At 39.0% G+C, this 24956-nt stretch overlaps 2 protein-coding genes across 5 annotated transcripts in view; one reads left to right on the top strand and one right to left on the bottom strand.

Annotated features, from left to right (window-relative positions):
- Window positions 1–3680: 3680 nt before the first annotated feature.
- MDH1 (malate dehydrogenase 1) lies at window positions 3681–23003 on the bottom strand. 4 transcript variants are annotated; one of them, XM_025354046.1, is made up of 9 exons: window positions 22565–23003; window positions 16778–16876; window positions 15875–15971; window positions 13507–13682; window positions 11794–11916; window positions 6285–6461; window positions 5758–5871; window positions 5110–5199; window positions 3681–4015 (listed from the first exon to the last, which is right to left on the bottom strand). In XM_025354046.1, the coding sequence occupies exons 1-9, from the start codon at window positions 22565–22567 to the stop codon at window positions 3890–3892; spliced, it is 1005 nt and encodes a 334-aa protein (XP_025209831.1). In that variant the 5' UTR covers window positions 22568–23003; the 3' UTR covers window positions 3681–3889. The 4 variants fall into 4 exon arrangements, with proteins under 4 accessions (XP_025209831.1, XP_025209830.1, XP_025209829.1 ...); XM_025354045.1 differs by lacking the exon at window positions 22565–23003 and adding an exon at window positions 22222–22460; XM_025354044.1 differs by lacking the exon at window positions 22565–23003 and adding an exon at window positions 19414–19473.
- WDPCP (WD repeat containing planar cell polarity effector) overlaps window positions 22878–24956 on the top strand; it is a 479266-nt gene continuing 477187 nt past the window's right edge. Inside the window, exon 1 of the mRNA XM_025354043.1 lies at window positions 22878–23410. The gene's annotated coding sequence lies outside the window, so the exon portion shown is untranslated. The remainder of the gene's footprint in view (window positions 23411–24956) is intronic.

Raw genomic sequence — 24956 nt, 5'->3', positions numbered from 1 at the left:
TAGTAGTAGAAGATTGACAAGAATCTAAAACTCCATCAATAGGAGACTGGCTAAATAAAGTTTGGTATATCCATTCAATGGAGTACTACATAACTTTAAAAATGAATGGGGTGGCTCTGCAGGTATCTATATAGCTTTTATGTTTTTTTTGAGACAGGGTCTCACACTGTCACCCAAGCTGAAGTGCTGTGGCATGATCTCAGTTCTCTGCAACCTCTGCTTCTGGGTCTCAAGCAATCCTCCCACCTTAGCCTCCTAAGTAGCTGGAACCATAGGTGTGAGCCACCACACTAGGCTGTTTTGTTTTGTTTTTGTAAGATGGGGTCTTGCTATGTTGCCCAGGTTGGTCTCGAACTCCTGAGCTCAAAGTGATCTGCCTACCTTGGCCTCCGAAGTCTCAGTCTCAAGACTGGGATTACAGTCATGAGCCACTGTGCCTGACGCTAAGTATCTATATAGTTTTAAGATGTATTACTAAAGGAAAAACACAGAGTGCAGAACAGTGTGTTATAATTTATGTACAAAAGGTGATGGTTACATGCACACACATATATTTACATACATACTTTGGTTATGCATTGAATATTTCCGAGCTATAGGCCGTGGGACAAAAACGAGGCTTAAATGGGTGGGAGTCAGGTGAGCAAAGAACATTTCTTTTCACTATGTATTCCTTTATTTGTTTTTTTTTTTAAACTCTCAAAATAAATATGTGTATTTTTTTTCCTGTTAGGATAAACAAAAACTTGGTTTTCATTTAACACCATTTCATTGATTTTCTAATGTATATATAACTTTTATTTAAATTATGATTAACTGGCAGTGGAATTATAGGGTTCCCCCCCCCTCCTTCTTTATGCTTTATTAGAATTAAATAAAGTTGCACTGGCCATCCACTTCTGTTGTTCAGGAAACATTACCAGGGTCATGATCTGCAGAGGTCAATATTCCCTTAAGGTTTAGGTTTATACAGATTGTACCTCTTTTGGAAAGCTTCTTAATCTAACTTTATTGGCTTAAAATGTAATGTCTTTTGCCCTGTAATGCACCCATGTATCATTTCTTCAAATACTAGTAAAAATGCTTAGGAAAGACATAGGCTTTTCACATATTATCATGCTGCTTAAAGACAATTTCCTGGGCCTGGACTCCATTAAGAGACGGGGGCAACAAAATGCTTTGTTCTCTTGGTAAAGGTGACGAACATGAAGAGCATTAAAAAAAATGGCATAAAGTGGTAATCAGTTTCACAATGTGAATATTCAAACTGAAATCCATGCTTCAAAGGCACAGTTAGTGAAAAATTACTTGTTTCTACAAGTAATCTAGATCTCTCCAATAACTTTCATGTATACATACTTTCTTCATATAACATTTTCTTTTTTTTTTTTTAAAGACAGTCTTGCTCTGTCACCCAGACTAAAGTGCAGTGGCATGATCATGGCTCACTGCAACCTTGACATCCTGGGCTCAAGCGACCCTCCCACCATGCCTGGCTAATTTTTTATTTTTAGTAGAGATGGCGTCTCACTATGTTGCTCAGGCTGGTCTGCGATCCTCCCACTTAGCTTCCCAAAGTGTTGGGATTACAGGCATAAGTCACTGCACCCAGCCAAGATTTTCTTTTTAATTCTACATAAAATTAGTTTTCATGCTTCCAACTAATTGCTCTTCTAAAGATATGTTTGATTCATTTGTTTTCTTCTTTTCTGGCTTATATAAAGTGGATAGAAGGTAATGATAGAGGAAACCAACAGGAAGGAGTAAGAGCATGTTTTCTTTATTAGTGTGTGTATATATATTATTAGTGTGTGTATATATATATATACATATATATAAAATATTTTTTTTTTTTTGAAACGGAGCCTTGCTCTGTCACCCAGGCTGGAGTGCAGTGGCATGATCTCAGCTCAATGCAACCTCCCAGGTTCAAGTGACTCTCCTGCCTCAGCCTCCTGAGTAGCTGGGATTACAGGCATGCGCCACCATGTCCTACTAATTTTTGTATTTTTAGTAGTGACGGGGTTTCACCATGTTGGCCAGGCTAGTCTCGAACTCCTGACCTCAAATGATCCGCCCTCCTCAGCCTCCCAAAGTACTGGGATTACAGGCATGAGCCACCACGCCTGGCCTATTAGTACATTTTTAACAAAGAGCAGCAGGTAAAGAAATGTGGCTTGCCAAGTTCCAGTCCTAATGTCATGAGAATATAGAACGGAGTGTTTGGAACCAAAAGAAAATAACAACTGGTCCAATTCATACTTATTTTATACAAAATTTTGTTCCTTCTATAGGAAATTTTGTTTTTATGCTTCCAATTAATAGTAGTCCTAAACGTAGTTTTACTCACTTGCTTTTTCTTTTCTACATCATATGAGATAATGATCTAGGTAATTTTTAATTTTTTAAAAAGGAGACCGTCTCGCTCTGTTGCCCAGGCTGGAGTGCAGTGGTGCAATCCTAGCTCGCTGCAGCCTTGAATTCTTGTGCCTAGGTGATCCTCTTGCCTTACTTTCCTGAGTAGCTGGGATTACAGGAATCCACCATTGCACTCAGCTAATTTTTAAAATTTTTTGTAGAGATGGGGTCTTGTTTTGTTGCCCAGGCTAGCCTTTAACTCCTGGCTTCAAGCAATCCTCCTGCCTTGGCCTCCCAAAGTTGTAATTTTAAATACATCCAACCAACAAATATTTGAGTATCCATGAAGTGTACTACATTAGGCCTGGAGATACTTATTAATACAATATTGTCTATTACATGTGGACAGTGTGTTAAGCAGGAGGACGAAAAGATAGAAAATGCCTTCTGCCATGATAGGTTTGGGGAAAAAGCAAGACTATTGAAAAAATTCCACTATTTTTCTAGTAATAAGCTTAAATCGAAAACTCCTAACACTAGCATAAACTTCTGTGGCATTTAGTGGTTTTGAAATAGAAATGATTCCTTATCTGCTACAAAGTAACACCTCCAGTGAAAACCTATTATCATTTTTTTAATATAATGAAAATGTTCTAATTTCATCCAATGGCATAACACTGTTAACAATATTATCTGTAACTTATTTTAGTAGCGAGCCTTAAAACTGAATTATCTACAAAGCGTGAACCTTTAAGATTTTAAATATACGGTATGTGTTCAATGTAGGTAATGTTTACAAATATATACTGAAATAGACTGATTCATTATCACAAGGTGAGTTTCTATGTTCTATTTAAATGAGATTTATGCTTTATCTTTCTAGCCTTACTGCCTTCCTCTGGTTAGAAAATATATATATATAAAAATTCTTTAGGCAAGCTGGGAAACATCTAAGTTTGCTTTCTTTTCTTTTTTTTTTTTTTTTTGAGATGGAGTCTCGCTCTGTTGCCCAGGCTGAAGTGCAGTGGCGCCATCTGCTCACTGCAAGCTCTGCCTCCTGGGTTCACACCATTCTCCTGCCTCAGTTTCCGGAGTAGCTGGGACTACAGGCACCTGCCACCACGCCTGGCTAATTTTTTGTATTTTTAGTAGAAACGGGGTTTCACTGTGTTATCAAGGATGGTCTCGATCTCCTGACCTAGTGATCCACCCGCCTCGGCCTCCCAAAGTGCTGGGATTACAGGTGTCAGCCACTGTGCCTGGCTGCAAGTTTGTTTCCTGAGTAGACACTAAATATTAGCTAGAAACAGAGTCTGAGTCACTTTCATTTGGGTATATATTTATTTAGAATGCATACTAACAGCATGATGATAAACTATCATTCACAAACCTGTACCAAGAAGCACATAATCTTTAAAATGTGTTGTTTTTCACAAGTAATTTAAGTGAGCATTACTATTATTTGGTACTTGAGTCAAAGACGACATTTAGATTCTTCAGCTTTGAAGCACTTAGTAACATCCTTGTCTAGTCAGGCAGAGGAAAGAAATTCAAAAGCAGTTTCTTTTTCTTCTGTCAGTTCCTTTGCAGTAAGATCCATCTTCTCACGTGAGAAATCATTAATAGGGAGACCTTCAACAAATTTCCAGGTCTTATTCTGTTTGAAAATAATGCAAATAAGAGATTTAAAGTGGAAATGATCTTTTAATAAGCAACAACCTAGTTTGAACTTATATTTAGAGGTGTATCTGTTTTAAAGTCTGATTCTAAAGAAGTAAATCAAAATCCAGATTTTAATTAATAGACAATTCTAATAAAAACTCAACACTTGAATTTTAAACCTCTTGAATCTAAAAAAAAAAAAATCTTTAAAATGATTGACTTTAGCACGTTTATAATAAACAGCAACAACACTGAAAATCATTGCTTCATTTAGAAATATACTATTTGTAGGTCTCTAATACTAGAGGCATAATAACATACTGTGTTTAGTAGGAAAAGCTGAATTTTCCTTTCCAGATTAATTTCAATCACAAAAACTTTTAATGACCTGAAGTTGAAATACATATAGTTTTATTTTTTATTTTTTTATTTTTTATTTTTATTTTTTTTGACACTGAGTCTGGCTCTGTCGCCCAGGCTGGAGTGCGGTGGCCGGATCTCAGCTCACTGCAAGCTCCGCCTCCCGGGTTCACGCCATTCTCCTGCCTCAGCCTCCCGAGTAGCTGGGACCACAGGCGCCCGCCACTTCGCCCGGCTAGTTTTTTGTATTTTTTAGTAGAGACGGGGTTTCACCGTGTTAGCCAGGATGGTCTCGATCTCCTGACCTCGTGATCCGCCCGTCTCGGCCTCCCAAAGTGCTGGGATTACAGGCTTGAGCCACCGCGCCCGGCCATATAGTTTTAAAGCTGAGAAAAATGTCTATTTTAGTAAAGGAACAATTTTCTAGATGAAGTTATACCATTCTGTTTTATTTTTGGGGGGACAGGGTCCTGCTCTGTTGCCGAGGATGTGGGACCACAGGTGTGTGCCACCATGCCCGGCTAATTATTTTATTTTTGCAGAGATGGGGGTCTCAGTATGTTGCCTGGGCTGGTCTTGAACTCCTGGGCTCAAGCAATCTTGCCACCTTGGCCTTCCAAAGTGTTGGGATTATAGGCGTGAGCCACTGTGCCTGGCCAATAATACCATTCTTAAGGGAAACATATAACTACTTTCTCAAAGAAGGGAAATAGCTCCAAAATACCTTACCTTGATTACAACAGGGAATGAGTAGAGCAGATCATCAGGAACACCATAGGAGTTGCCATCAGAGATAACACCCATGGACACAAACTCTCCCTGAAAATAACAATGTTTCACATACTCATGGTGATTAGTTTACACAACTGACACATGAACTAATAAAATTAAACCAGGTGACCCTTTCTTACTATGTTCATAACATCATTACTGTGTAAGGAACTATCATCAGCACCAGGTACTTCCACGACAAGATAACTTTCATGGATATTATTTCATTTCATGCTTCCATATCATATGTGAAGTAGGCCAGGGAAACCTAATCCTCATTTCCTAATCCTCACAGATGAGGAAGCTGTGGCCTAGAAGAAAAAATTTCACCCCTACTATGTATCAGGCATTGTGCTACGTGTTTTCCATATGCAATCTCCTTTAACCCTCACAACCCTGTGTATAATAGTAATGTCATGTAAAAGATGACAAAACAGCTCAGAAAGGTCAAGGCTAAGAAACTCCAAAGTTTACTTAGTTAATAGGCAGCTGAGCTGAGAAATGAACCTAACCTGATTATAACCTAAAGGCTATATTCTTTTTATATTATATCATCAGGCAACAAAAATAAAACAGAGTGACCTGTGCAAATCACTAAATCCTTACCTCTGGGGTTCCAAACCAGATGTCCCTGACGTGGTCACAGATGGCTTTTGCAGCAGACATTGCACTGGATAGTTTTCGAGCCTTGATGACAGCAGCGCCACGCTGCTGCACAGTCTGCGAAAGGGGCAGGCGAAAGCAGCAGTGTTACTTGGTCATGATAGCAACATTTTCATTGATTCCAAGTCGAACTTGGGGTGAAAGGCTATGACCAGAGTTTAATGTGTCCCCTCCAAAATCATGCAACAACCTGATGTTAGCCTTACCAATCCTTCTGGAAAAAGAAAACTGTATCTTCCCATACAAAGTTTATCATATGTCAAAGACATGGATCTTGGTATAAGTCGCAACTGCTGTGCTACAGATCGTAACAGATCAGACTGGATCATGACTGGCTTACTAAGATCCTGAAAGTATGCAGTCATCAGAGCAACTGTGAAAGACCTGCCCTCCTTGAAGGTTTCCTGTCCTAAGAGTCTCTCAAGAGTTCTTTATGCTCAGCGTTAAGAAGGCTCACAGATTTTTCTTACCGTGACAAATTCTCCCTTGAGCCAGCTGTCATCTTTCAGAGCTTCGTAAACACCAACTTCCTTTCCTTGCAATTTCACCTTGGCATGGTTGACATCTGGATACTGAGTCGAGGAATGGTTTCCCCAGATAATGACATTCTTTACATCATTAGCAGTCACACCAAGTTTAAGAGCAATCTAGTTAAATTGAAAACAAATACATTACTGAGGCAAATGCTTTTTATTTCCAATTGGGACCTGTTTTCACAAACGCCCTTAAATAAAAAGCTTCTGAAATTTCAAGAGAACACAAGAGTTATATTGACTTGTAAAAAAGGTAAATTTATTGCTTGGCAATTTCCTACAACAGCTTAACAGTGGTAACAACCGTGGACTTGAAGCTTATGGAGTACAATGTTTAAGGGTATGAAGCATCCCATAGTTTGTGGTTATTAGTATAGTAGGTGTATCAAACATAAAACATTAATCAAGTTACTATTATTTATTAATCAATTTACTGTTTCTTAAATATGTAAATGTGATCTTTTGTTTCACTGTTAATGTTTACCTGGAGATGCCTTCTCAGTGCTTCTGAGTAATCAGGTATTTAGGCACTTTAGGTAAAATTTTTATTACATACCATATACAAATTAATTTTCAACCCTAAATATGAAATTTTAGAGTTGGATAGGACTCAAATTACCAAGATATGACTGTCCTCATTTTATATATCAGGAAACTGAAGGAAAGAGATTTTATATATGTGTGTGTGTGTGTGTGTATACACACATATATACACACTAAAATTCTAACATATGTAACAATCTCTAGCTATAACTCCAGAAAGCACTTTAGGGTGCTGCAATGCCTTGCAATCACATATAGCATAATAGCCACAAAAAAAGGTTAAAAAGTTATGTCTTGAGCTGGGCATGGTGGCTCACGCCTATAATCCCAGCACTTTAGGAGGCCAAGGCAGGCAGATCACCTAAGGTTGGCAGTTCGAGACCAGCCTGACCAACGTGGAGAAACCCCATCTCTACTAAAAATACAAAGTTAGCCGGGCTTCGTGGTGCATGTCTGTAATCCCAGCTACTCGGGAGGCTGAGGCAGGAAAATCGCTTGAACCTGGGAGGCGGAGGTTGTGATAAGCCGAGATTGCACAACTGCACTCCAGCCTGGGCGATAGAGTGAGACTGTCTCAAAAAAAAAAAAAAAAAAAAAAAAGAGACATGTCTTGGTAGATTTAAATAAAATCAGCCTGTTTGTTATTTGTCTGATAAGTTTATGTGCAGAAAATAAATTGTGATCAGGTGTATGTATAATTTGTTCCTAACTAGACAACAGAATTTATGATGAACCAGAAGGGAATGTGGAAAAATATTTTAAGAAGCTGATCTGTTTTGGTGACATTGTGGGCAATTCTTCCTTCCTCTGTATCCCAGTAAGAATGGGAGAGAAAATTAGTTGTGCCAGAGTCTGTAGCTTTAGCACATAAATAAAGCATTTGAGTATTTACCATGTAATAAAAGGAATACACTTTGATATTTTAAGGAAAATTTTAAAACAAGGGTAATAACAACTCTAAACTGAAACAACTCAAATGTCCTTCAAGAATGGTTAAATATGCCAGGCACGGTGGCTCACGCCTATAATCCCAGCACTTTGGGAGGCCGAGGTGGGAGGATCATGAGGTCAAGAGATTGAGACCATCATGGTCAACATGGTGAAGCCCCGTCTCTACTAAAAATACAAAAATTAGCCCAGCTACTCAGGAGGCTGAGGCAGGAGAATCTCTTGAACCTGGGAGGCAGAGATTGAAGTGAGCCGAGATCGTGCCATTGCACTCCAGCCTGGGCAAAAGGGTGAGACTCCGTCTCAAAAAAAAAAAAAAAAAAAAAAGAATAGTTAAATAAACTGTATTACGTCTTACATATGTAATGGAATAAATAAAAGGGGTAAGTGGAAAAACAGGAACAACCAACAACCTGGATGGATCTTAAAGGCATTAAACTAAGTGAAAAAGAGACAGTTTCAAAAGGTTCCTTACTGCATGATTCCATTTTTGTAAATTTTCAAAATGACAAAATTATAGAGGTGGAGTGCAGATAAATGATGTCAGGGACAGAGGGAGGTGTGACCATAAGGGAGAGTATGCAGGAGTTCTTTTGTGAGTGATGAAGAAATTCTGTACCTTGACTATGGGGGCAGTTATAGGAATCTACACTTGTAATCAAATGTCATAGAATCACTCATAAAGACACAGAAAAAAATAAATGAATATAAAACTGGTGAAACTTCAGTAAGTCTAGTTAATAGTATTGTGTGTAGTTCATCAACTTCTTGGTTTTCATAATACTCTGTAGTTATGTAAGATACCATCAATGGTTGATAGGTACAAGGGACTTCTCTGTACTATTTTTTTTGCGACTTCTGAGTCTAAAATTATTTCAAAATAAAAAGTAAAAAAAAAAAACCCAACCAACCAACCAAAAAGGATAAAGATGAAAAAAAAGGCCATTATCTAAAATGTCTGCAATGACTTGACTGGTCTTCACACTAATTTATTCAGTTAAGTAAGAAGTAAACTGTCTTTACTTTCACTCTCACTCTTAAACTAGCTGAGACTGCTTTCTGAAATCCTAAAATAGTTAAAAGTTTACTTAAAAATTTCTGTTTGTGATATTGTAAATCACTTTTGACCGATCGAATCCCTGCAAGTCTTGTAAGTATTAGGACTATTATCTACAATATTTGCATTAGTCTCCACAAATTAGTTGACGGTTGGTTTCTGGGGTCCTCAGCTATTGATCTGCTTAGCCTGTGGGGTAGGGTAGAGTGGCACGCTGTCCAATGAGTACCATTTTTTATGGGTGCCATGACCTGAAAGAACTGGGAAAAAAACTGCTCTTACTTACATTTATACTTAAATTTAGCTGGTATGGTATAGAAAAAGATAAATTTATACCTTGAACAATTAACTCAAGATATATATATCACCAGGAAGTTAGAGCCTTTAACTTCCCTGAATGTCAGCTTCAATGTTCCCAAGTACAGTGAAGACAAAATGCCTCTAGGCCTCTCTGCCCTCGGTCTTCCTGGGCTCCCCTGCCTTCCTTTGTTCTTGTTGCCCTCCTCCTCTTGCTCCTTTGATCCCTTGAGCTAATCCAGTTCTGTCTGGACAGCAAAGGCCAGGTACTTTGCACCCAGCAGATATAATTTCTTAATATGATTCATGTCACAATTAGTCTAAATTTATACGTACCCGGGATAACAGTTCTTTACTCCCCTAGACACTCATGTCTGTCATAGAGGTCTGTTAAAAGTTTTTGATTAATTCTCCAGCCCTAGTAATTTTCTTACCAGCTAACTGGTATCATTGTCAAATTACCTTATCTGGTATCACTGTCAAATTACCTTGTCAGCAGATGTAAATATAGCACTGGTTTGCAAATACACAGGGAAGTTCTGCAGGTGTTAAACAGTCCCTAAGTAGCTAAGGCCTCTGAATTCCAAGACAAAATATCTAGCAACCATTCCTGTAAGAAAAACTTACCTTTGGGTTTGTTATTTTTCTCACTGGATAAACTACTTCTTTTAGAGGAAGAAAGTGCTTCTTCAATGACTCCTTAAAAGCTCTCACTATGCCAGACTGACATGCTGAAACACTGCCAAGCCAAGGTCCCAGGAGTAATAAAGAACATGTCCCAAAGTGAAGGTTAAAATCTGAGGAGAGCACTGTCTTTCCTCTTCGCTCATTCAGACTTTAGCCCTGCAGTGAAAACTGTTTCAGGCACTAGGACAAAGTATCTCTTAGCAGTACCTTTGGAGGCAGAATTTTCCAAAGCCTGTCTCCACCAAAGCCTCAGGTGAAACAACAAAAAGTGGTTGCTAGTGTCATTGTGTTACCTTTTTCTTGTTGCAGGAACTAAATAAGTCACTGTCTGGCAATCCAGAGTTTATAACTGTAAGGCGTATAATATCTCTTCCTTTACAACTGTCCCACAGTACTCAAACTGCCTGCCTCCAGTCATTCAAACAAACTCCTATTTGTTCTCAGCTACCATCAGACCCAGTCCATAGCCTAAAGCCTCTCAGGGAATATCTGCACTTTAAGCTAAAAATTTAAGGGTTGTTATCCAACAACCCTTTACGTTAGGAATGTTTAGGCTGTATGCTTCTTAGAAAGAAGAAATCAACTAATAATAATAGCAGCCAACTTTTCTTGCATTTACTATGTGCAGGCACCATGCTAAGGGCTTAAAATGGATCTTATTTAATCCTCATAAGAACTCTCTGAGGTAGATATAATTATTACATTTTAATCATTGAATGTACTTTCTCAAAATCACAGAGCTAGTAAGTGGACTAAGGTCAGTTGATACCATTAAGTAAGACCATACATAAGGGTTTTGAGTCAGGCAAATCAAGTGGCTCCATAATTTATAAGCTGTATGACTCTGAGCAGGTTCTCTGACTTCCCTGGGCCTCAGGTTTCTTACCTAAAGCAGGGATAATATAAGATACCTCATATGGTTACTATAAAAATTAAATGGAAAATTACATGTATAGCATTCAATTTACAGTAGATGCTTAACAAATGTATATTCTTTTCTCTTTCATAGGCATTCCAGTGCTGAAGGATTATTAATTCTTAGGTTAGGGCAGCAGTGCTTCAACTTAGACCTCATAGCATCTTCTGGTTAACAATTTTTTTTGAAACTAAAGTTATCTTTCTCTAGAAGAAAAAGCACTGAACTCATAGACCTATCTAGCAGTGATGACCTACAGACAAGAAGGGATGGCCAGAAAAGCATTAGGGCAACGGACAGAGGTTCTGTCCAGGAACGGGCACCAGGACCAGTTAGATCTGAAAAAGCCTAGGAAACTAGCTCAGATCAGTTGCTTGGCTTCTAATTTTTTGAAAAGCTATTGTTAATTCCTTGGTCACTGGCTCCTTGGCATACTTATCTATGGCTCCAAGGGTAAAGAAAATTAGCAACAGAGTTTAGCTCCTAAGCAGTGAAAGTACCAAATTTTACAGATACACACAGAATATTAAAAAGACATAAACTGAAAATTAAATATAAAATTACAAAGTCTGAATTTGATTGCTTAGCTGCAAGTAAAACAGAAGCAGAACCACACAATCACGCAAAGCTCAAGTCTTTGTTTATATAATCTCCTATGTATCTGAAAAAATTAAAACTAAATTATGTACCATCATGTATACTAATTTTTAACCACTGTAACAAAAGAACATTAGTAACTGCATTTCATTATAGTTAGCAATTGAAATATAGTTAAAGACAAAATCAAGTAGGAAGTAAAGCCTCTGGTCCTTTACGAGAATACATTTAAAGACTCCCTAACAAATTAATAATAATTTACTTTTAATTTAATAAAAGTAACAGGTTCTTACTAAACAAAAACAAGAAAAAAGCACAAACTCAGATTCAGTTATTTTAAAAGTGAGAGAAAAATGTTTTAAAGTTGAACAATCACAAGATTTAAAAGACATTTTTCTTACTTGAGCTTTAGCTCGGTTGTGATCCAAACGAGTCAAGCAACTGAAGTTCTCCTTGGGGATGGATGGAGCCGACTTGGACGCGGTCAGGCAGTTGGTATTGGCTGGGTTACCCACAACAATAACCTAGGAGGAATGGAAGGCACTGAAGACTTACAGACTATATACTTACTAACCATGTTAAAATTTGACTGAAAATGTCTAACAGGTACAGGGGAGGCTTGGGAAACATCAAATACAATATAGCATAGGAAAATACATTTTAAGTTATAAAAATCTTTAATAAAATGGTAATAAAATTTTTGAAATAATATCAGATTTATAGAAAAGTTACAACCATATTACAGAGACTGACTCCCTTATATCTTTAGTCTTTGTTTTTTTTTTTTTTTTTGGTACCTCTTTTGACAAGCTGCAGACAAGATACTTCATTGTCTCTAAGTACTGCAGTGCTGGCAAATATTTCTGACAAACAAGGACGCTTTGCAGAGGTGGAATTACTGTGCAAGGAATACTTGACCTCCAAACAGCCTGCACTTTAGCAGTCTGAACAACCTTGTAATCTTTTACTGGTACTTGTGGATTTCTATTCAACTCATTTATATTATTTTCTGTGATGTCAGAAAGTAAGTTAACTATTTAAAATGAAGTCCACAGAAAGCAAAAAATGCAGACAGCTATGAAATGTTACTGATAGAACATTATAATGGGCAACTTAAAAAATTTTATAAAAATTTTCTTTCACTTTTTTTTTTTTTAAAATAGGAAAGTATACAGAAATCAGTTAAACCTTTAACCGGCAAGCCTATTTGCTGTGTGACAATTAAGTTCTAGTTAATTGATAGTTCACTAATAAAAGAAGGTTTGGCTGGGTGTTGTGACTCACACCTGTAATCCCAGCACTTTGGGAGGCAAAGGCAGGTGGATCACCTGAGGACAGGAGTTTGAGACCAGCCTGGCCAACATGGTGAAACCCCATCTCTACTAAAAATACAAAAATTAGCCAGGTGTGGTGGCGTGCGCCTGTAGTCCCAGCTACTCAGGAGGCTGAGACAGGAGAAAACGCTTGAACCGGGAGGTGGAGGTTGCAGTGAGCCAAGATTGCACCACTGCACTCCAGCCTGGGTGACAGAGCAAGACTCCGTCTCAAAAAAATAAAAATAAATAAATAAAAAAGGCTTATTGTATTATTAAGACATAGTTAGAATTTAAATAGTTTTAACACAAAGAGACAGAACGGTAAGTCATACTGACTCAATTCTTCAAGAAACAAGCATATTAAAATTCCTCTGCATTAAGAAAATCTGAGCGAGCATTCAGAAACCACTATATTCTACTCCTGAGAATAAACTTACCTTACAGCTAACTATCTCTTTTCACAATCACACACAAATTTAAATGTCTAAATAAACATTCCCACTCAGCAAAAATGCACCAGAAGGTCCTGTGCCTTCTCTATAGGTTTAAGAACTAATATTAAATTTTCACGTTATACTAATAGGAAAAATATTTTTGAACACTCTGAATATAGATTTCTACACTGTAACAAAAAACCCAGAAAGGGAGAGCTTATCAAGCAAAACTCTATAGCCATATTTACTGATGATTGCACAGAACTAGAAAAAAGGACAAATAATTTAAGGTTTTGCTTAAATGCTAAAAGCGTACGTTTCAAATGCTAATAATGAAAAATCCCTAAAATACAGTGTTGGTCACCTTAACTGACTTCTTGGCGTATTTGTCTAAGGCTGCACCCTGGGATTTGAAGATTTTCACATTTGCTTTCAGTAAATCTTTTCTCTCCATGCCTTCTCTTCTTGGCATGGAGCCCACGAGAATGGCCACATCCAGGTCTTTGAAGGCAACCTCTTCTTTATCTGTTGCGATGACATCTGTGGACATGGCAATAAATATGCAGAGCTACTTAAACACCAAAGTTTTGAAGTTTTCTTTTTCATATTGAATCTACCCATAAATTATTTCACTTGTTGCAAGTGTTTATATATCACACTGATATGCATTTCAGGAGCCTAAGAAAAGAAAGATAATATATTAATTTAACAATCATAACATCAGAAATGTCAATAGATTTATTTTGCTTTTCCTATTTCAGTAATTATCTTAAATGTCAAAAACTCCATAGCTTTTATCTTTTATAATCATATATGATGCAAGGTATAATGATGACTTTTGAAGCAATACTTGTTATTCACACTAATTACCACACAACACAAAAGAGCAACTAATTCACCTAACCTTTAAATTACAATTACTTTAAGGTCTAAGACACCAATCACAAATTTAAAAATAATAAATGTTTATTGAGGAGTTTTGTGCCAGGGATAATGCTACGAGATTTATATTATTATCAAATTTAATCTTCACATTTTATAGATGGAGACACTGAGATTTAAAGAGATTAACTCGCCATCATCAAAAGATAATGGAGTTGTAATTCCAGCCTAGGTTGGTCCAGAGTTCAACCACTATGCTCCAGTGTTAGTACAATAAGCAAACATCACTTGCTTTTTGACTGAAGAACATACGTCATCACACTTCTTTGTTGATTGTATTAAAAAAGCTATGACCAACATTCAGCATTTTCACTGGAAAATTGGCTAGTTGCATCATAGTCAAGCCTGCCATAAGTCTGAAAACGGGCATAGACAGGAACACCAGTTGGAGGAAAAAAAAAATTATCTTCCTTAAAAAAAAACCACGTCCTTATTTGCTGAACTTTCCCATCCCTCTCCTATTCACATCTGGCAGAGGACAAACAAGTGCAATCTGGGCCCTTTGGAGAAAGCACAGGGAACTCAGCAAAGAAAGGAATACAAATGGGAAAAAGCAGCAAAGTTGATTTGGAAAGAGCTGTGGGTAAGAAAAGGGAACCAACAGAATAGTGTGGGCAGCCACGTATTCTTCTACAGAACTTTGCAACCAAAAGACTTAGATGGCAGATTATCCCTTCTAGCAAATATTTATTCAACAGATGAAAAATTTTAAGGAAAGTTTTTCTGGGAAGGTATATATTATTTTGCTTTGTGCAAACTTCTAGGAGAGTTTCATTAATTAATCCTTACCAAAAGAAAGACTATGATGAAGATATAGCTGAAGAAAAATATTCAAATTAATTTAGAATATTTTAATAAACTTTTCAATCAAATTTAAGGCTTCCTTATTATGTTCGTGTTATAGTTCAATGATCTGCAAAGGCCCTTAGCTGAGCTCTTCTGGGTTTTTTCAAACTATAGAGCATATGGTAAGGACAATTTATACTATGTCTCAACCTGATGATTGGTAGATGGGATGGGGACCATATAAGGACCAACCAACTTCCAGAGCAATGTATAGCTATGAAGGACGTCCTTCAAAACTGAGACAAGTTTTCCATTACAGGATGCTACTATTACCATTTAAGTAGACTCCATAACAACACAACATAGACAATTCCTACGTTGTCTATAATATGTGTGTGTAGACAATGTCAGGTGTATAACCCTTGTGCAAAATATTACACTTAACTGGTATAATAAATTATATACACACACACATTGGGGGAAAAAATGATAGTCCTTTACCTGACATTGTTTCTCATTTTTTACCCTTCTTTATCCTTGGTATACATAAGTAGTTAATAAGTATGGTAGTTCCAAATAAAAAAATCCTCTTATGAATAATTTCTAATTAAGAGCCTTTAACAAAAACCTAAAATCTGTGTATTATTATTTTTTTTTCTAGATGGATTCTCACTCTGTTTCCCAGGCTGGAGTGCAGTGGCACAATCTCAGCTCACTGCAAGCTCCGCCTCCTGGGTTCACGCCATTCTCCTGCCTCAGTCTCCCCAGCAGCTGGGACTACAGGTGCCTGCCACCATGCCCGGCTAATTTTTTTGTATTTTTAGTAGAGACGGGGTTGCACCGTGTTAGCCAGGATGGTCTCGATCTCCTGACCTTGTGATCCGCCTGCCTCGGCTTCCCAAAGTGTTGGGATTACAGGCGTAAGCCACCGCGCTTGGCCCTAAAAACCTGTATTTTGTAAGAAATCAAATACTATAAAATCCCTTCTCTACTCCCCAACTCACCTGTCAGGAGGGGAAGGGCACAGTCTTGCAGTTCCATTAGGACACCGTCCAGGACACCCATCATGGGGGTGATATCCAACAGCACAAGAATTATAGGCTACCAAAAAGCAAGGACAGCATCTGTTAGTGTAGGCTATTTCACTTAGACACAAGAAAGTCTTTTCACATACTTTTTATGTGGTATGTACATGCATGTAATTCCCATTAATTAGTCATGATCATTATTTCAGGAGGTCAGGTATCTAGCACTATGCCACTTTCAGAAAGAAGGATGCTATAAAACCAGCATTGGTTTGCTAACAAACACAGTGAGAGGAATCACCACTACTCAGTTTTTTAAGAGTACATGAAAAAAAACATTAAACTGAGTGACATGCCATAGTTTGCTCTTATTGTTAATAGCTGTATGTTTGATTTCAGTTCATGAAAGAATAATTCAGTATCCATGGGTCAAGAAACTGAATAAATGAATACCTTAGAAAATGATTTTAGTGTACATTAATCAGGCTTGCTGAAAGTCAGAGTGCCTGCTTCAACTGGGAAGCAGATTTCCTGACTCTTTTGGTTCTAAAGGCCATTTATTAACAAGGGAGTGCTTATTGAGTAACTCTCTCCCACATGACTGTAAGTCACTATCATTAGTGATATCTCCCATTGACTGACACCTGCTGGTTGCACCAAGTCAACTAAGTACAATATATAGAAGAGTTCTCATTTCCAAAGTGTTTTCAGTGCCTGGAGGCATACATACAAATTTACTTGCTTCCAATTATAGCTGTGTGCCTATTACATTTACTGAGATTACACATTCCTTCATTGTTTTACAATTTGTGTACAAATACAGAATTTTACTAACCATATTCTTACTCTAATAACTTAAGATTTATAGACACCTGTTCCTACCTGATCTTTACCAAAGACGGATCCATTTCCAATACTATACAGCAGTGAATATGCAATTTGACCAGCTGCTCCAGTCACAAGGACTCTGATTGGTTCAGACTGTAATGAAAAAGACCCATTAACATCTTTAAGTACTACTGTACCTTAAAAATATCCAGAATTTTTATCTATAGTAAGAAATCCACATACTTTAAAAGTGAATGTAAAATTTTAAAGTCCTTTTGCATCTGGCTTAGTAGAAAATGAATGTGCTGCATATTTACGTGGTGTTATTTAACTCTCACCATATAAGGAGCTAAAAGTGTTATTCTGGATTTACTTACATAATCTTATCCACCTTTTTTGGGGTATTTTACCACTAAAATAGGCTGAACAATGTTGATGTGTTCAGTATGTGGTGATCCAAACCCTGGCAGCCACTAGAGCCACACAAATCCTTATTATGCAAAGCCCCCACTCCCATCTGCTCAATAGAATCTTCATACCAAGAAAAGGAGTAAAAGAGGCTAAAACTTTCCATTTACATTGAGCCAATATATTTAAATAAGACAATTAATCGGCAGGGTGTGGTGGCTCATGCCTGTAATCCCAGCACTTTGGGAGGCTGAGGCGGGTGGATCACGAAGTCAGGAGTTCAAGACCAGCCTGGCCAACATGGTGAAACCCCATCTCTACTAAAAATACAAAAATTAGCCAGGCATGGTGGCGCGTGCCTGTAATCCCAGCTACTTGGGAGGCTGAGGCTGGAGAATTGCTTGAACCCAGGAGGTGGAGGTTGCAGTGAGCTGAGACTGTGCCACTGCACTCCAGCCTGGCAACAGAGCAAGACTCTGTCTCAAAAAAAAAGGACAATTAATTGCTATTCAACTTTATTGTCTGGAGGAGGAAAAACAAGATTTTTTATTTCAGGAGAAACAACAGTAACATGTAGTGACAGACAGCTGACAACCTGATTCCAAGAGAAAATTATTTTTAAAAGCAAGGAGGGAAGACATACAACAGAAATTTCAACAGATCCTGAACAAACTACAGACATAGAAACAAAGATAACTGATATTCAAGGTGATGACTCTGAGTAAAAAAAGACTAAGCTGACAGAATTTTAAAAAATAGAAATATTTCTATTAAGAACAAAACAATGTTTAGAAACATAATGGGTAAGTTTAATTAGACAGAAAAATTCAATTATGGTGAACCATTCCTTTCCCCAACAATGCTCGGTAAATGTACTTTCACTGTCACCTTTACCCCTACCGGCATGGAGAAATGGTCCACTGATGTGACTGAGCCTAGAAGTATTTGGTTTCTTTTTCAGATCCTTCCTCCAGATGAAACAAGGATGGATAGCCTCGAAGGCTTCTTTTAAGCTTCTAACTCTAAGCTCTGAGGTCAGCAGAACTCAGCAATTTGGTACTCACTCACAGAAGTCAAAGAAAAAAAAAATTCAAAAAAGAAGTGTCAGGCCAGGCATGGTGGCTCATGCCTGTAATCTCAGCACTCTGGGAGGCCGAGGCAGGCGGATTACCTGAGGTTGGGAGTTTGAGACCAGCCTGATCAACATGGAGAAACTCCGTCTCTACTAAAAATACAAATTAGCTGGGTGTGGTGGCAGGCGCCTCCCAGCTCTTTGGAAGGCTGAGGCAGGTGAATGGCTTGAACCCGGGAGGCAGAGGTTGCAGTGAGCCAAGATAGTGCCATTACATTCCAGCCTGGGCAACAAGAGCGAAACTCCATCTCAAAAAAAAAAAATAATAAATAATAAATAAATAAATAAATAAATGTCAACTGGTGTAGAGAAATGAATTTGATCATAGTCAGCTATATACTATACAATATTTGTTTTCCAATTTATTGCTATTTATAGAAAAATCTTTAATGGCCTACACATGTTTCATTCTGTCATTTTCCCTTCTTTCCTTGAAGTAGAGTAGGTGAGGAAAAGGGAATACAGGAAGAAATTATTACTCCCTTTTCCTTTAGAATGCAAGATCCTTAAGAACACGGACTTTGTCTATTTTATTTACTGCTGTATCTCAATTGCCTAGAAAAACACCTGGCCTGTAGTTGGAACTCTGATATTTGCTTGAAGGAATAGCTGGATCCTATAAAAGTACCAAAAACATGGAAATGTAAAAGAACTGTTTGGGAACATATGTAGTATGCTTTAACATTTTTTAAAAGGTATTTTATTTATTTAAGATATTTCAGGCTGAGTGCAGTGGCTCACGCCTATGATCCCGGCACACTGCGCCGGGGGCCAGGGTGACTGGATCACTTGAGCCCAGGAGTTCGAGACCAGCTTGGGCAAAACGGTGAGACCTTGTCTCTTAAAAAAACAATTTAGCTGGGTATGGTGGCACATGCTGTAGTTCCAGCCACTCAGGAGGCTGAGGCAGGAGAATCACTTGAGCCTTGGAAGTTAAGGCTACAGTGAGCCATTACTGTGTCAGTGCACTTCAGCCTTGGTGACAGAGTGAGATCCTGACTCAAACAAAAACTCATTCATATGTACCATGAAAACAAAAGGTATTTTATTCATATATAGTATGTATGGAGAAGGCTAGAAACTCAGTGACCACAATAGTTTCAACTATAGTTAACAAAATTATTTATGTCATTAGTACTAATGATATTACCTTATAAATCCACTGATGAGCTGTTGTCTCATTTAATTCATTCATTAAACAAAACAGCATTAAGTTCCTATCATGTAGTTGGTACTATTTTAGGCCAGGGAATCCATTGGTGAATTACGTGAAGGAAACAAAAGGATACACCAATTTTCTAAAACAGGGGGCTACAGAGGCAGTAGAGAGTAGTAATTAAAGAGATGGACTCTGGAGCCAGACTTTCTAGGTTCAAGTCCTGGCTCCACAACTCATTAACTGCGTGCTCTAGAACAAGTTACTTAACCTCTCTGCATTATTTCCCCATAGTAAAATGGAGATAATAATAGCAATTACCTAACGAACAGAGTAGTTTTAAGTATTTACAATTATCATCACAGAATTTTCCTCTAAAGACTCTAATAGCCTGTAGTTTTCTATTTGCATTTCTGTTACTCTGTATTAGACCATGAAGCCCCCTTAAGAACAGTCTGCCTTTGATACGGATTTGCATTTCCATATAGTGTTCAACCAGTATTTGTTGAATGAAGGAAGGTTAGGGTATAAAGTACGAACACATACTACTTCAATGTACAGCAAAGTAGGATAAGAAAAGGGGGGCTGGAGAGATGGAAGATCACTATCTGTAAAGTTTAACCTCCCATAAGGTCATCTATATGGTTAGAAAAATGCAGTCAATTTTAGTAGCTACTTAAAAACATGTTCACAGTATCACAGTCCTTAATGAAGGGGTTGTGGCCACCTAATGAACAGTTAATTCCACCTCAGCAGTTTTCTTCTGTATTTCTGGAGAAATTACTTTCACAGGTAGGTAATTCCATCTTATTAATGGCAGTCGGAGGCTTAGTTAGTGTTTGAATGTTTGAAGATGAAACAGAGAAAGAAAACTCCACGTATGGTTCTTTCTGCTCCTCTGCAACATTGCAGTTGAAAAGCAGGAGGGTGGGAGAGTCCTGCTGACTTTCACAATGTTACAGTGTGAACATAGGTTACTATTCTTTGCTCAGATATCTGGGCAGTCTGCCAAGATCCAAAGAAGGAATGTCTTTGCTCTTAGCAGGGCACCAATGACTTTCCTGCAGATGCAGGCTCTGTGCTAACTTCTCAGCTGTAAAGATTGAATTTAAGTGTCTCTGTTATTCCACAGACAGGTCCACATATTCTTTTTTCACTTTCAAATTTATATATATTTCTAAATTACATGCATTTCTATAACACAAAAAACTAAGCGGTACCATTTAGATTCCTTCATACAGTTTATTTACTGTCACTCCCTATAGACAACAAGCAAAGAATCCTCCCCTTTGAATGAGCTTACAAAAGAAGGCTCTTTTCTAACTCTGTCCATTCACACACACCCCTGAGGGGGGCAGGGAAATTGAGTCATGTGTGAGTTTGCTGTCAGTTCCAGCAAACTGCCAGACAAATTCTTCCTTATGTTCTGTCTCTGTGTTATCTGGCACCCCAGTGACCTTCCAGCGGTGGGGCCTTACTAGGGAAAACCAGCTAAGAATCTGGGGCCCAAAATCTCTCTGTGACCTTAAGAAAATTATCTGACCTCCCCAGACTACATTATAAAAGTAGATAATATATTCTCCAAATCCCCTTTTAATTCTAGAATTCCAATGTTTTGAATTGCAAGGAATAAAGCTATCAAGTAATCTATATGCTGATAACATAGTTGAGTTTGTATATGCAGTATGAACTGGTAACTTCATCCAGAATCTCAGTTAGTAAAAATTAAGTTTTCAGGGAGTTGAGTACACCGTCTCTCCCCCGCTGCAAGACCTCACTGCGGTGGTCCCTATAAAAATAAAAATTCAGAAAGGCTTGATAAGTGTAAGACACAATATAGAAAAATGGCAAGAGTGTCAGACTCTTGGGACAAATCACATTCTCTCTGGGTCTTGATAAACTCAATTTTAAGATGTGAAGTGGGGAGATTCGTCAAGGTGACCTTTAAAAGATCCCATTCAGTTCGAAAAGCAAAAAGTCCAAGGTTCTCACATAATAAGTACCTCTGCTTTCTAGCTAAGATTATTAGGACAGAAACCACTGAAACCATAATTTAAATGACTAATTATGTGACAAAATATATAGGAAACTTAGGTTTAACACCTACTGGAAATTAGTAGCTGTCTCCACTGGCCCCGTTACACAGGCAGAGAGAGTAATGCCCTTGCCTTGAAAACGTTGTCTTTTCAGGTTCTGGGAAATTTCCAATTTATTCAAACATTTCTCCACATTCTCCAGCCATTTTAGTATTTTGGACACAAAGTAGGAAAAACAGTCGCAACTATAAATACAAGCAATTGTATTGATAGTAGGAAGCGATTTCTTTGAGTTTGATGACAAATGTCACCTTCAAGCAGTACGCAGAATATTCCTACGTCAGAGTTCCTTCACCAACCCCCCCCCCCCCCTTTCTGCAGAGACAAGCGATGGAGATCTAGGTTATCCAGGTCTTCCATGACAAAATGGTTACTCTGTTACATTTAAAAGAGGTGCTTCTGGAATTCATTACATACAGTTCAACAAAGACTATCCGCAGTAGTTATTGGCTAGTGATGCCGTCACTTCAACATGTCCTGGCATTACAAAACAGGTCAATGAACGGGTTCCAAATAACATTTTGAGAAATCAGACATGGCGGAAACACGTCTCCTGCAAACGCAGATCGTAATCTGGACCACCAGGTAAATACTACCTTTCCAGCTTTTAGCTTTCAAGGGCCCTGTGACAAAAGCTCTTATAAACACTGTGGGCTAATGAGGAGAAAAAGGGGTTAGCACCCAACCTTTCCCTCCCATCGCAAACCTTATTGTCCTTATCAAACAAACCCCGTAACATCCTTTGGAAAACAGCTGCAGCGTCGTATTCTGTCCTCCCGCCATGCAGCAGGATTAAGATCGCGCCTCTCCCAGGACAACTACTTCTCCAGAGTCCTCCTAAGAGCGCCCTATGCCCCGCAAGGTGGAAATCAATCCCTTCCCAATTACTGGGTCACTGCGACAATCCCAAGAAGATGAGTCCGAGCTTGTCAAAGGGCGCGAAGGACGGTGCCTTGCACAGCTGCCTCCCAAAAGTCCCTAAAGTGCAAGAAACCCCACAAAAGGGCGCGAGGTCCAGAGGTGGGCAGGAACCCTGGGCCCACACTCACCATGGCTGAAAACTGCGGGGACAATTTCAACAACTGCAAAATGAGCCTCAGAGAGTCAGGTCACCTCTACCGCGGAACTGACTCGGAGAGGGCGAGCGGTGTTAGCGAGAAAACGCTCCGCTCCCGACGCGGCGCTCTCTGGGAACTGTAGTTTACGCTGCCCTGCTTCTGGCGCAATCTCCAAAGTGTTTCCTTCAAGTGTTGAACTACACTTCCCGATCCGAGGTGTTCTTCTCACTGCCTTCTCACTGCGCTCTGCTCCGATTGCAAAGTAGTCCCGGAGGATGAGCCGCTGTGATTGGAGGACGACGACAAGCGGATGATTTGGGGTCAGGAGGAAAGGACCTGCCTGATGGCGCCCGGCAATTGGCGGGAGAGATTTTGTTTGTAACTCTAGGGAGGAGAGAATGACCCCTTAGCGACATCACCCCCCACGCGCGTGACTGAGACTTCGTCCTCCCGTGAGGGTAAACGTGGGAGGTAAAGAGACCTTCCGCTGCGTAAAGCTGGCTCGACCCGGAAACAAAATCATTTAAAAAACGATTCACACTCTGGAAGGGCGGGGGAATTGATGAGTTGGGACGACCGGACAGCTTCTCAGGTTGCTAAGCGACGATGCGGGAGCGCGCGCACATCCCGGACTCTTTGTAACACCTGAGGGAACCGTGGTGGCGGCGGCGGCCTGGAGACCCAAGAGACCAAGTGAGCTTGTCCCTCCCTCTCGGGTCCAAGGACCTAGTCCAGGAACCTTCTGCCCGGGTAGTGTCTGGTGATGAGGCGAGAGTTTTGCCGGGACGCCTACTCCGAAGCGGCCAGAAGTCGCGCTTCTTCCCCCTCCCGAGGCAGGTGAGCCCTGGCCCGAGGGCAAGGGGTTTTCTTTTAACCTTAAGAGTCCGAACTGCGGTGGTGCGCCATCCCACTTTGCTTTTATTCACTGGGCGGATGCCTGCTAGTTCGCGGGTGCCTTTACTGAGCGGAGTATGAGGGGCGTGGGAATGCAACTCTTCTGCAGGGGTTGGTGCCCTGGAGTAGGTGCACTCCCGATCTCAAATGGAGCTCTTTCAGAATTACATCAGAAATATTTATTGAGCATCTACTTTGTAGGAGGTGAGCCTCTCCCTTCCAGGACGTCACAGTATACGGATCTAATTTTCTCTAAGCCCTCCGTGAATGTTGAGTTTTGCCCGTTCTCTTTTGGAAGAAACAGGATGCGCCTTATACCATCTTGAGTCTTAAAGTTATGCCAAACCAGCATTTCTGAGGAAAGACTGGCAGCTGAATGGGAGACGCTTGTTGTTTAGTCAGTCAGTCTGAGCTGGTAAAACAACTTAAGAGGTTCTCTTTAAAATTAATGCTGCCAAGAGAATTGCTGTGCTCTTTAAAAGCTTGTTTCATGTGGATGTTAAAAGGAAGATATGATGCTCGGGAGTACCACACACAGCATATACGTAATGAAAATGAATAAAACATCTCGATTAGATAACATTGTTAGAACTTCCGTTTTTTCTCTGTCACTGATAAATGAATGCCAAGTAATATCTTTCAATTTTTCTCTATTTCAGTTTGAGGATTTGCTATTTTTGGAAAGGAATGTAATGCTTTACTTTAAGCATTTATTAATGCACCTGAATGACTCTCCTTGTATCGTTTATTCATTTGGCTCTCAGCCAACATACTTTCCTGGTTTTCCTCTTTTATTACTGGTTCTCAGTCCTTCCGAGTTTTAAAATTTGTTTTTCGTTGTGATCTCTTAACATTGGGGTGGCTGTATTCTCTGTCTATACTCAATCCCTCAGTGAGCTGATTCATGCGTTGCATCACTTCAAATGTTACTTTTATGTCAAAAACTCTCTAATTTAGGTGTCTAGTCCTGAATTAGTAGATGTACATTATTCTCAAGCCTAGGTTCTCCGAGTTTTTACTCTCAGCAGTTACGAAAAATTTCTCCCATTTTCCTCCTAAATGAATTATTCCACTAGCTGCTAACAGAAAGATTTTTCCATGTTGTTGTCCTTAAAACTCTCATGATTTTACCTAATGTAAATGACGAGTTAATGGGTGCAGCACACCAACATGTCAGGTATACATATGTAACAAACTTGCACGTTGTGCATATGTACCTTAGAACTTAAAGTATAATAAAACAAACAATCTCATGATTTTTGTCCTTGATTTACAGTGAATTTTACAAGGGAGAGTTTTTATAACCAGAATTCTCACTGCAGTCCTATTCCCATACTCCAACAAGGCCACAAACATGTAAGCCCCCGTATTCCCATCCAGTCCAGACGTACAGAATTAAAGTCACCTGTATGGTAGCTCCTGGGCCTTGTTCTGTTTATAGCTAGTTGACCTTGTAAATCAGGTTAAGGAGCATATTAGCACTGATTAT

The sequence above is a fragment of the Theropithecus gelada genome, chromosome 13 (genome assembly GCF_003255815.1).
Source record: "Theropithecus gelada isolate Dixy chromosome 13, Tgel_1.0, whole genome shotgun sequence".
Taxonomy (NCBI): domain Eukaryota; kingdom Metazoa; phylum Chordata; class Mammalia; order Primates; family Cercopithecidae; genus Theropithecus; species Theropithecus gelada.
Note: the sequence above shows the minus strand (reverse complement) of the source record. Positions and strands in the feature narration are given on the sequence as shown.

Bases quoted from the DNA above. Each gene is read 5' to 3' on its own strand.
- MDH1 (XM_025354044.1), bottom strand. From the start codon at position 19,473: ATGCTGTTTTGTTTAATGAATGAATTAAATGAGACAACAGCTCATCAG. The intron at 16,877-19,413 runs GTAATATCATTA...TTTTCATTACAG, and splicing joins CTCATCAGTGGATTTATAAG to TCTGAACCAATCAGAGTCCT. The intron at 13,683-15,874 runs GTGAGTTGGGGA...CCATGTCCACAG, and splicing joins TGCCCTTCCCCTCCTGACAG to ATGTCATCGCAACAGATAAA.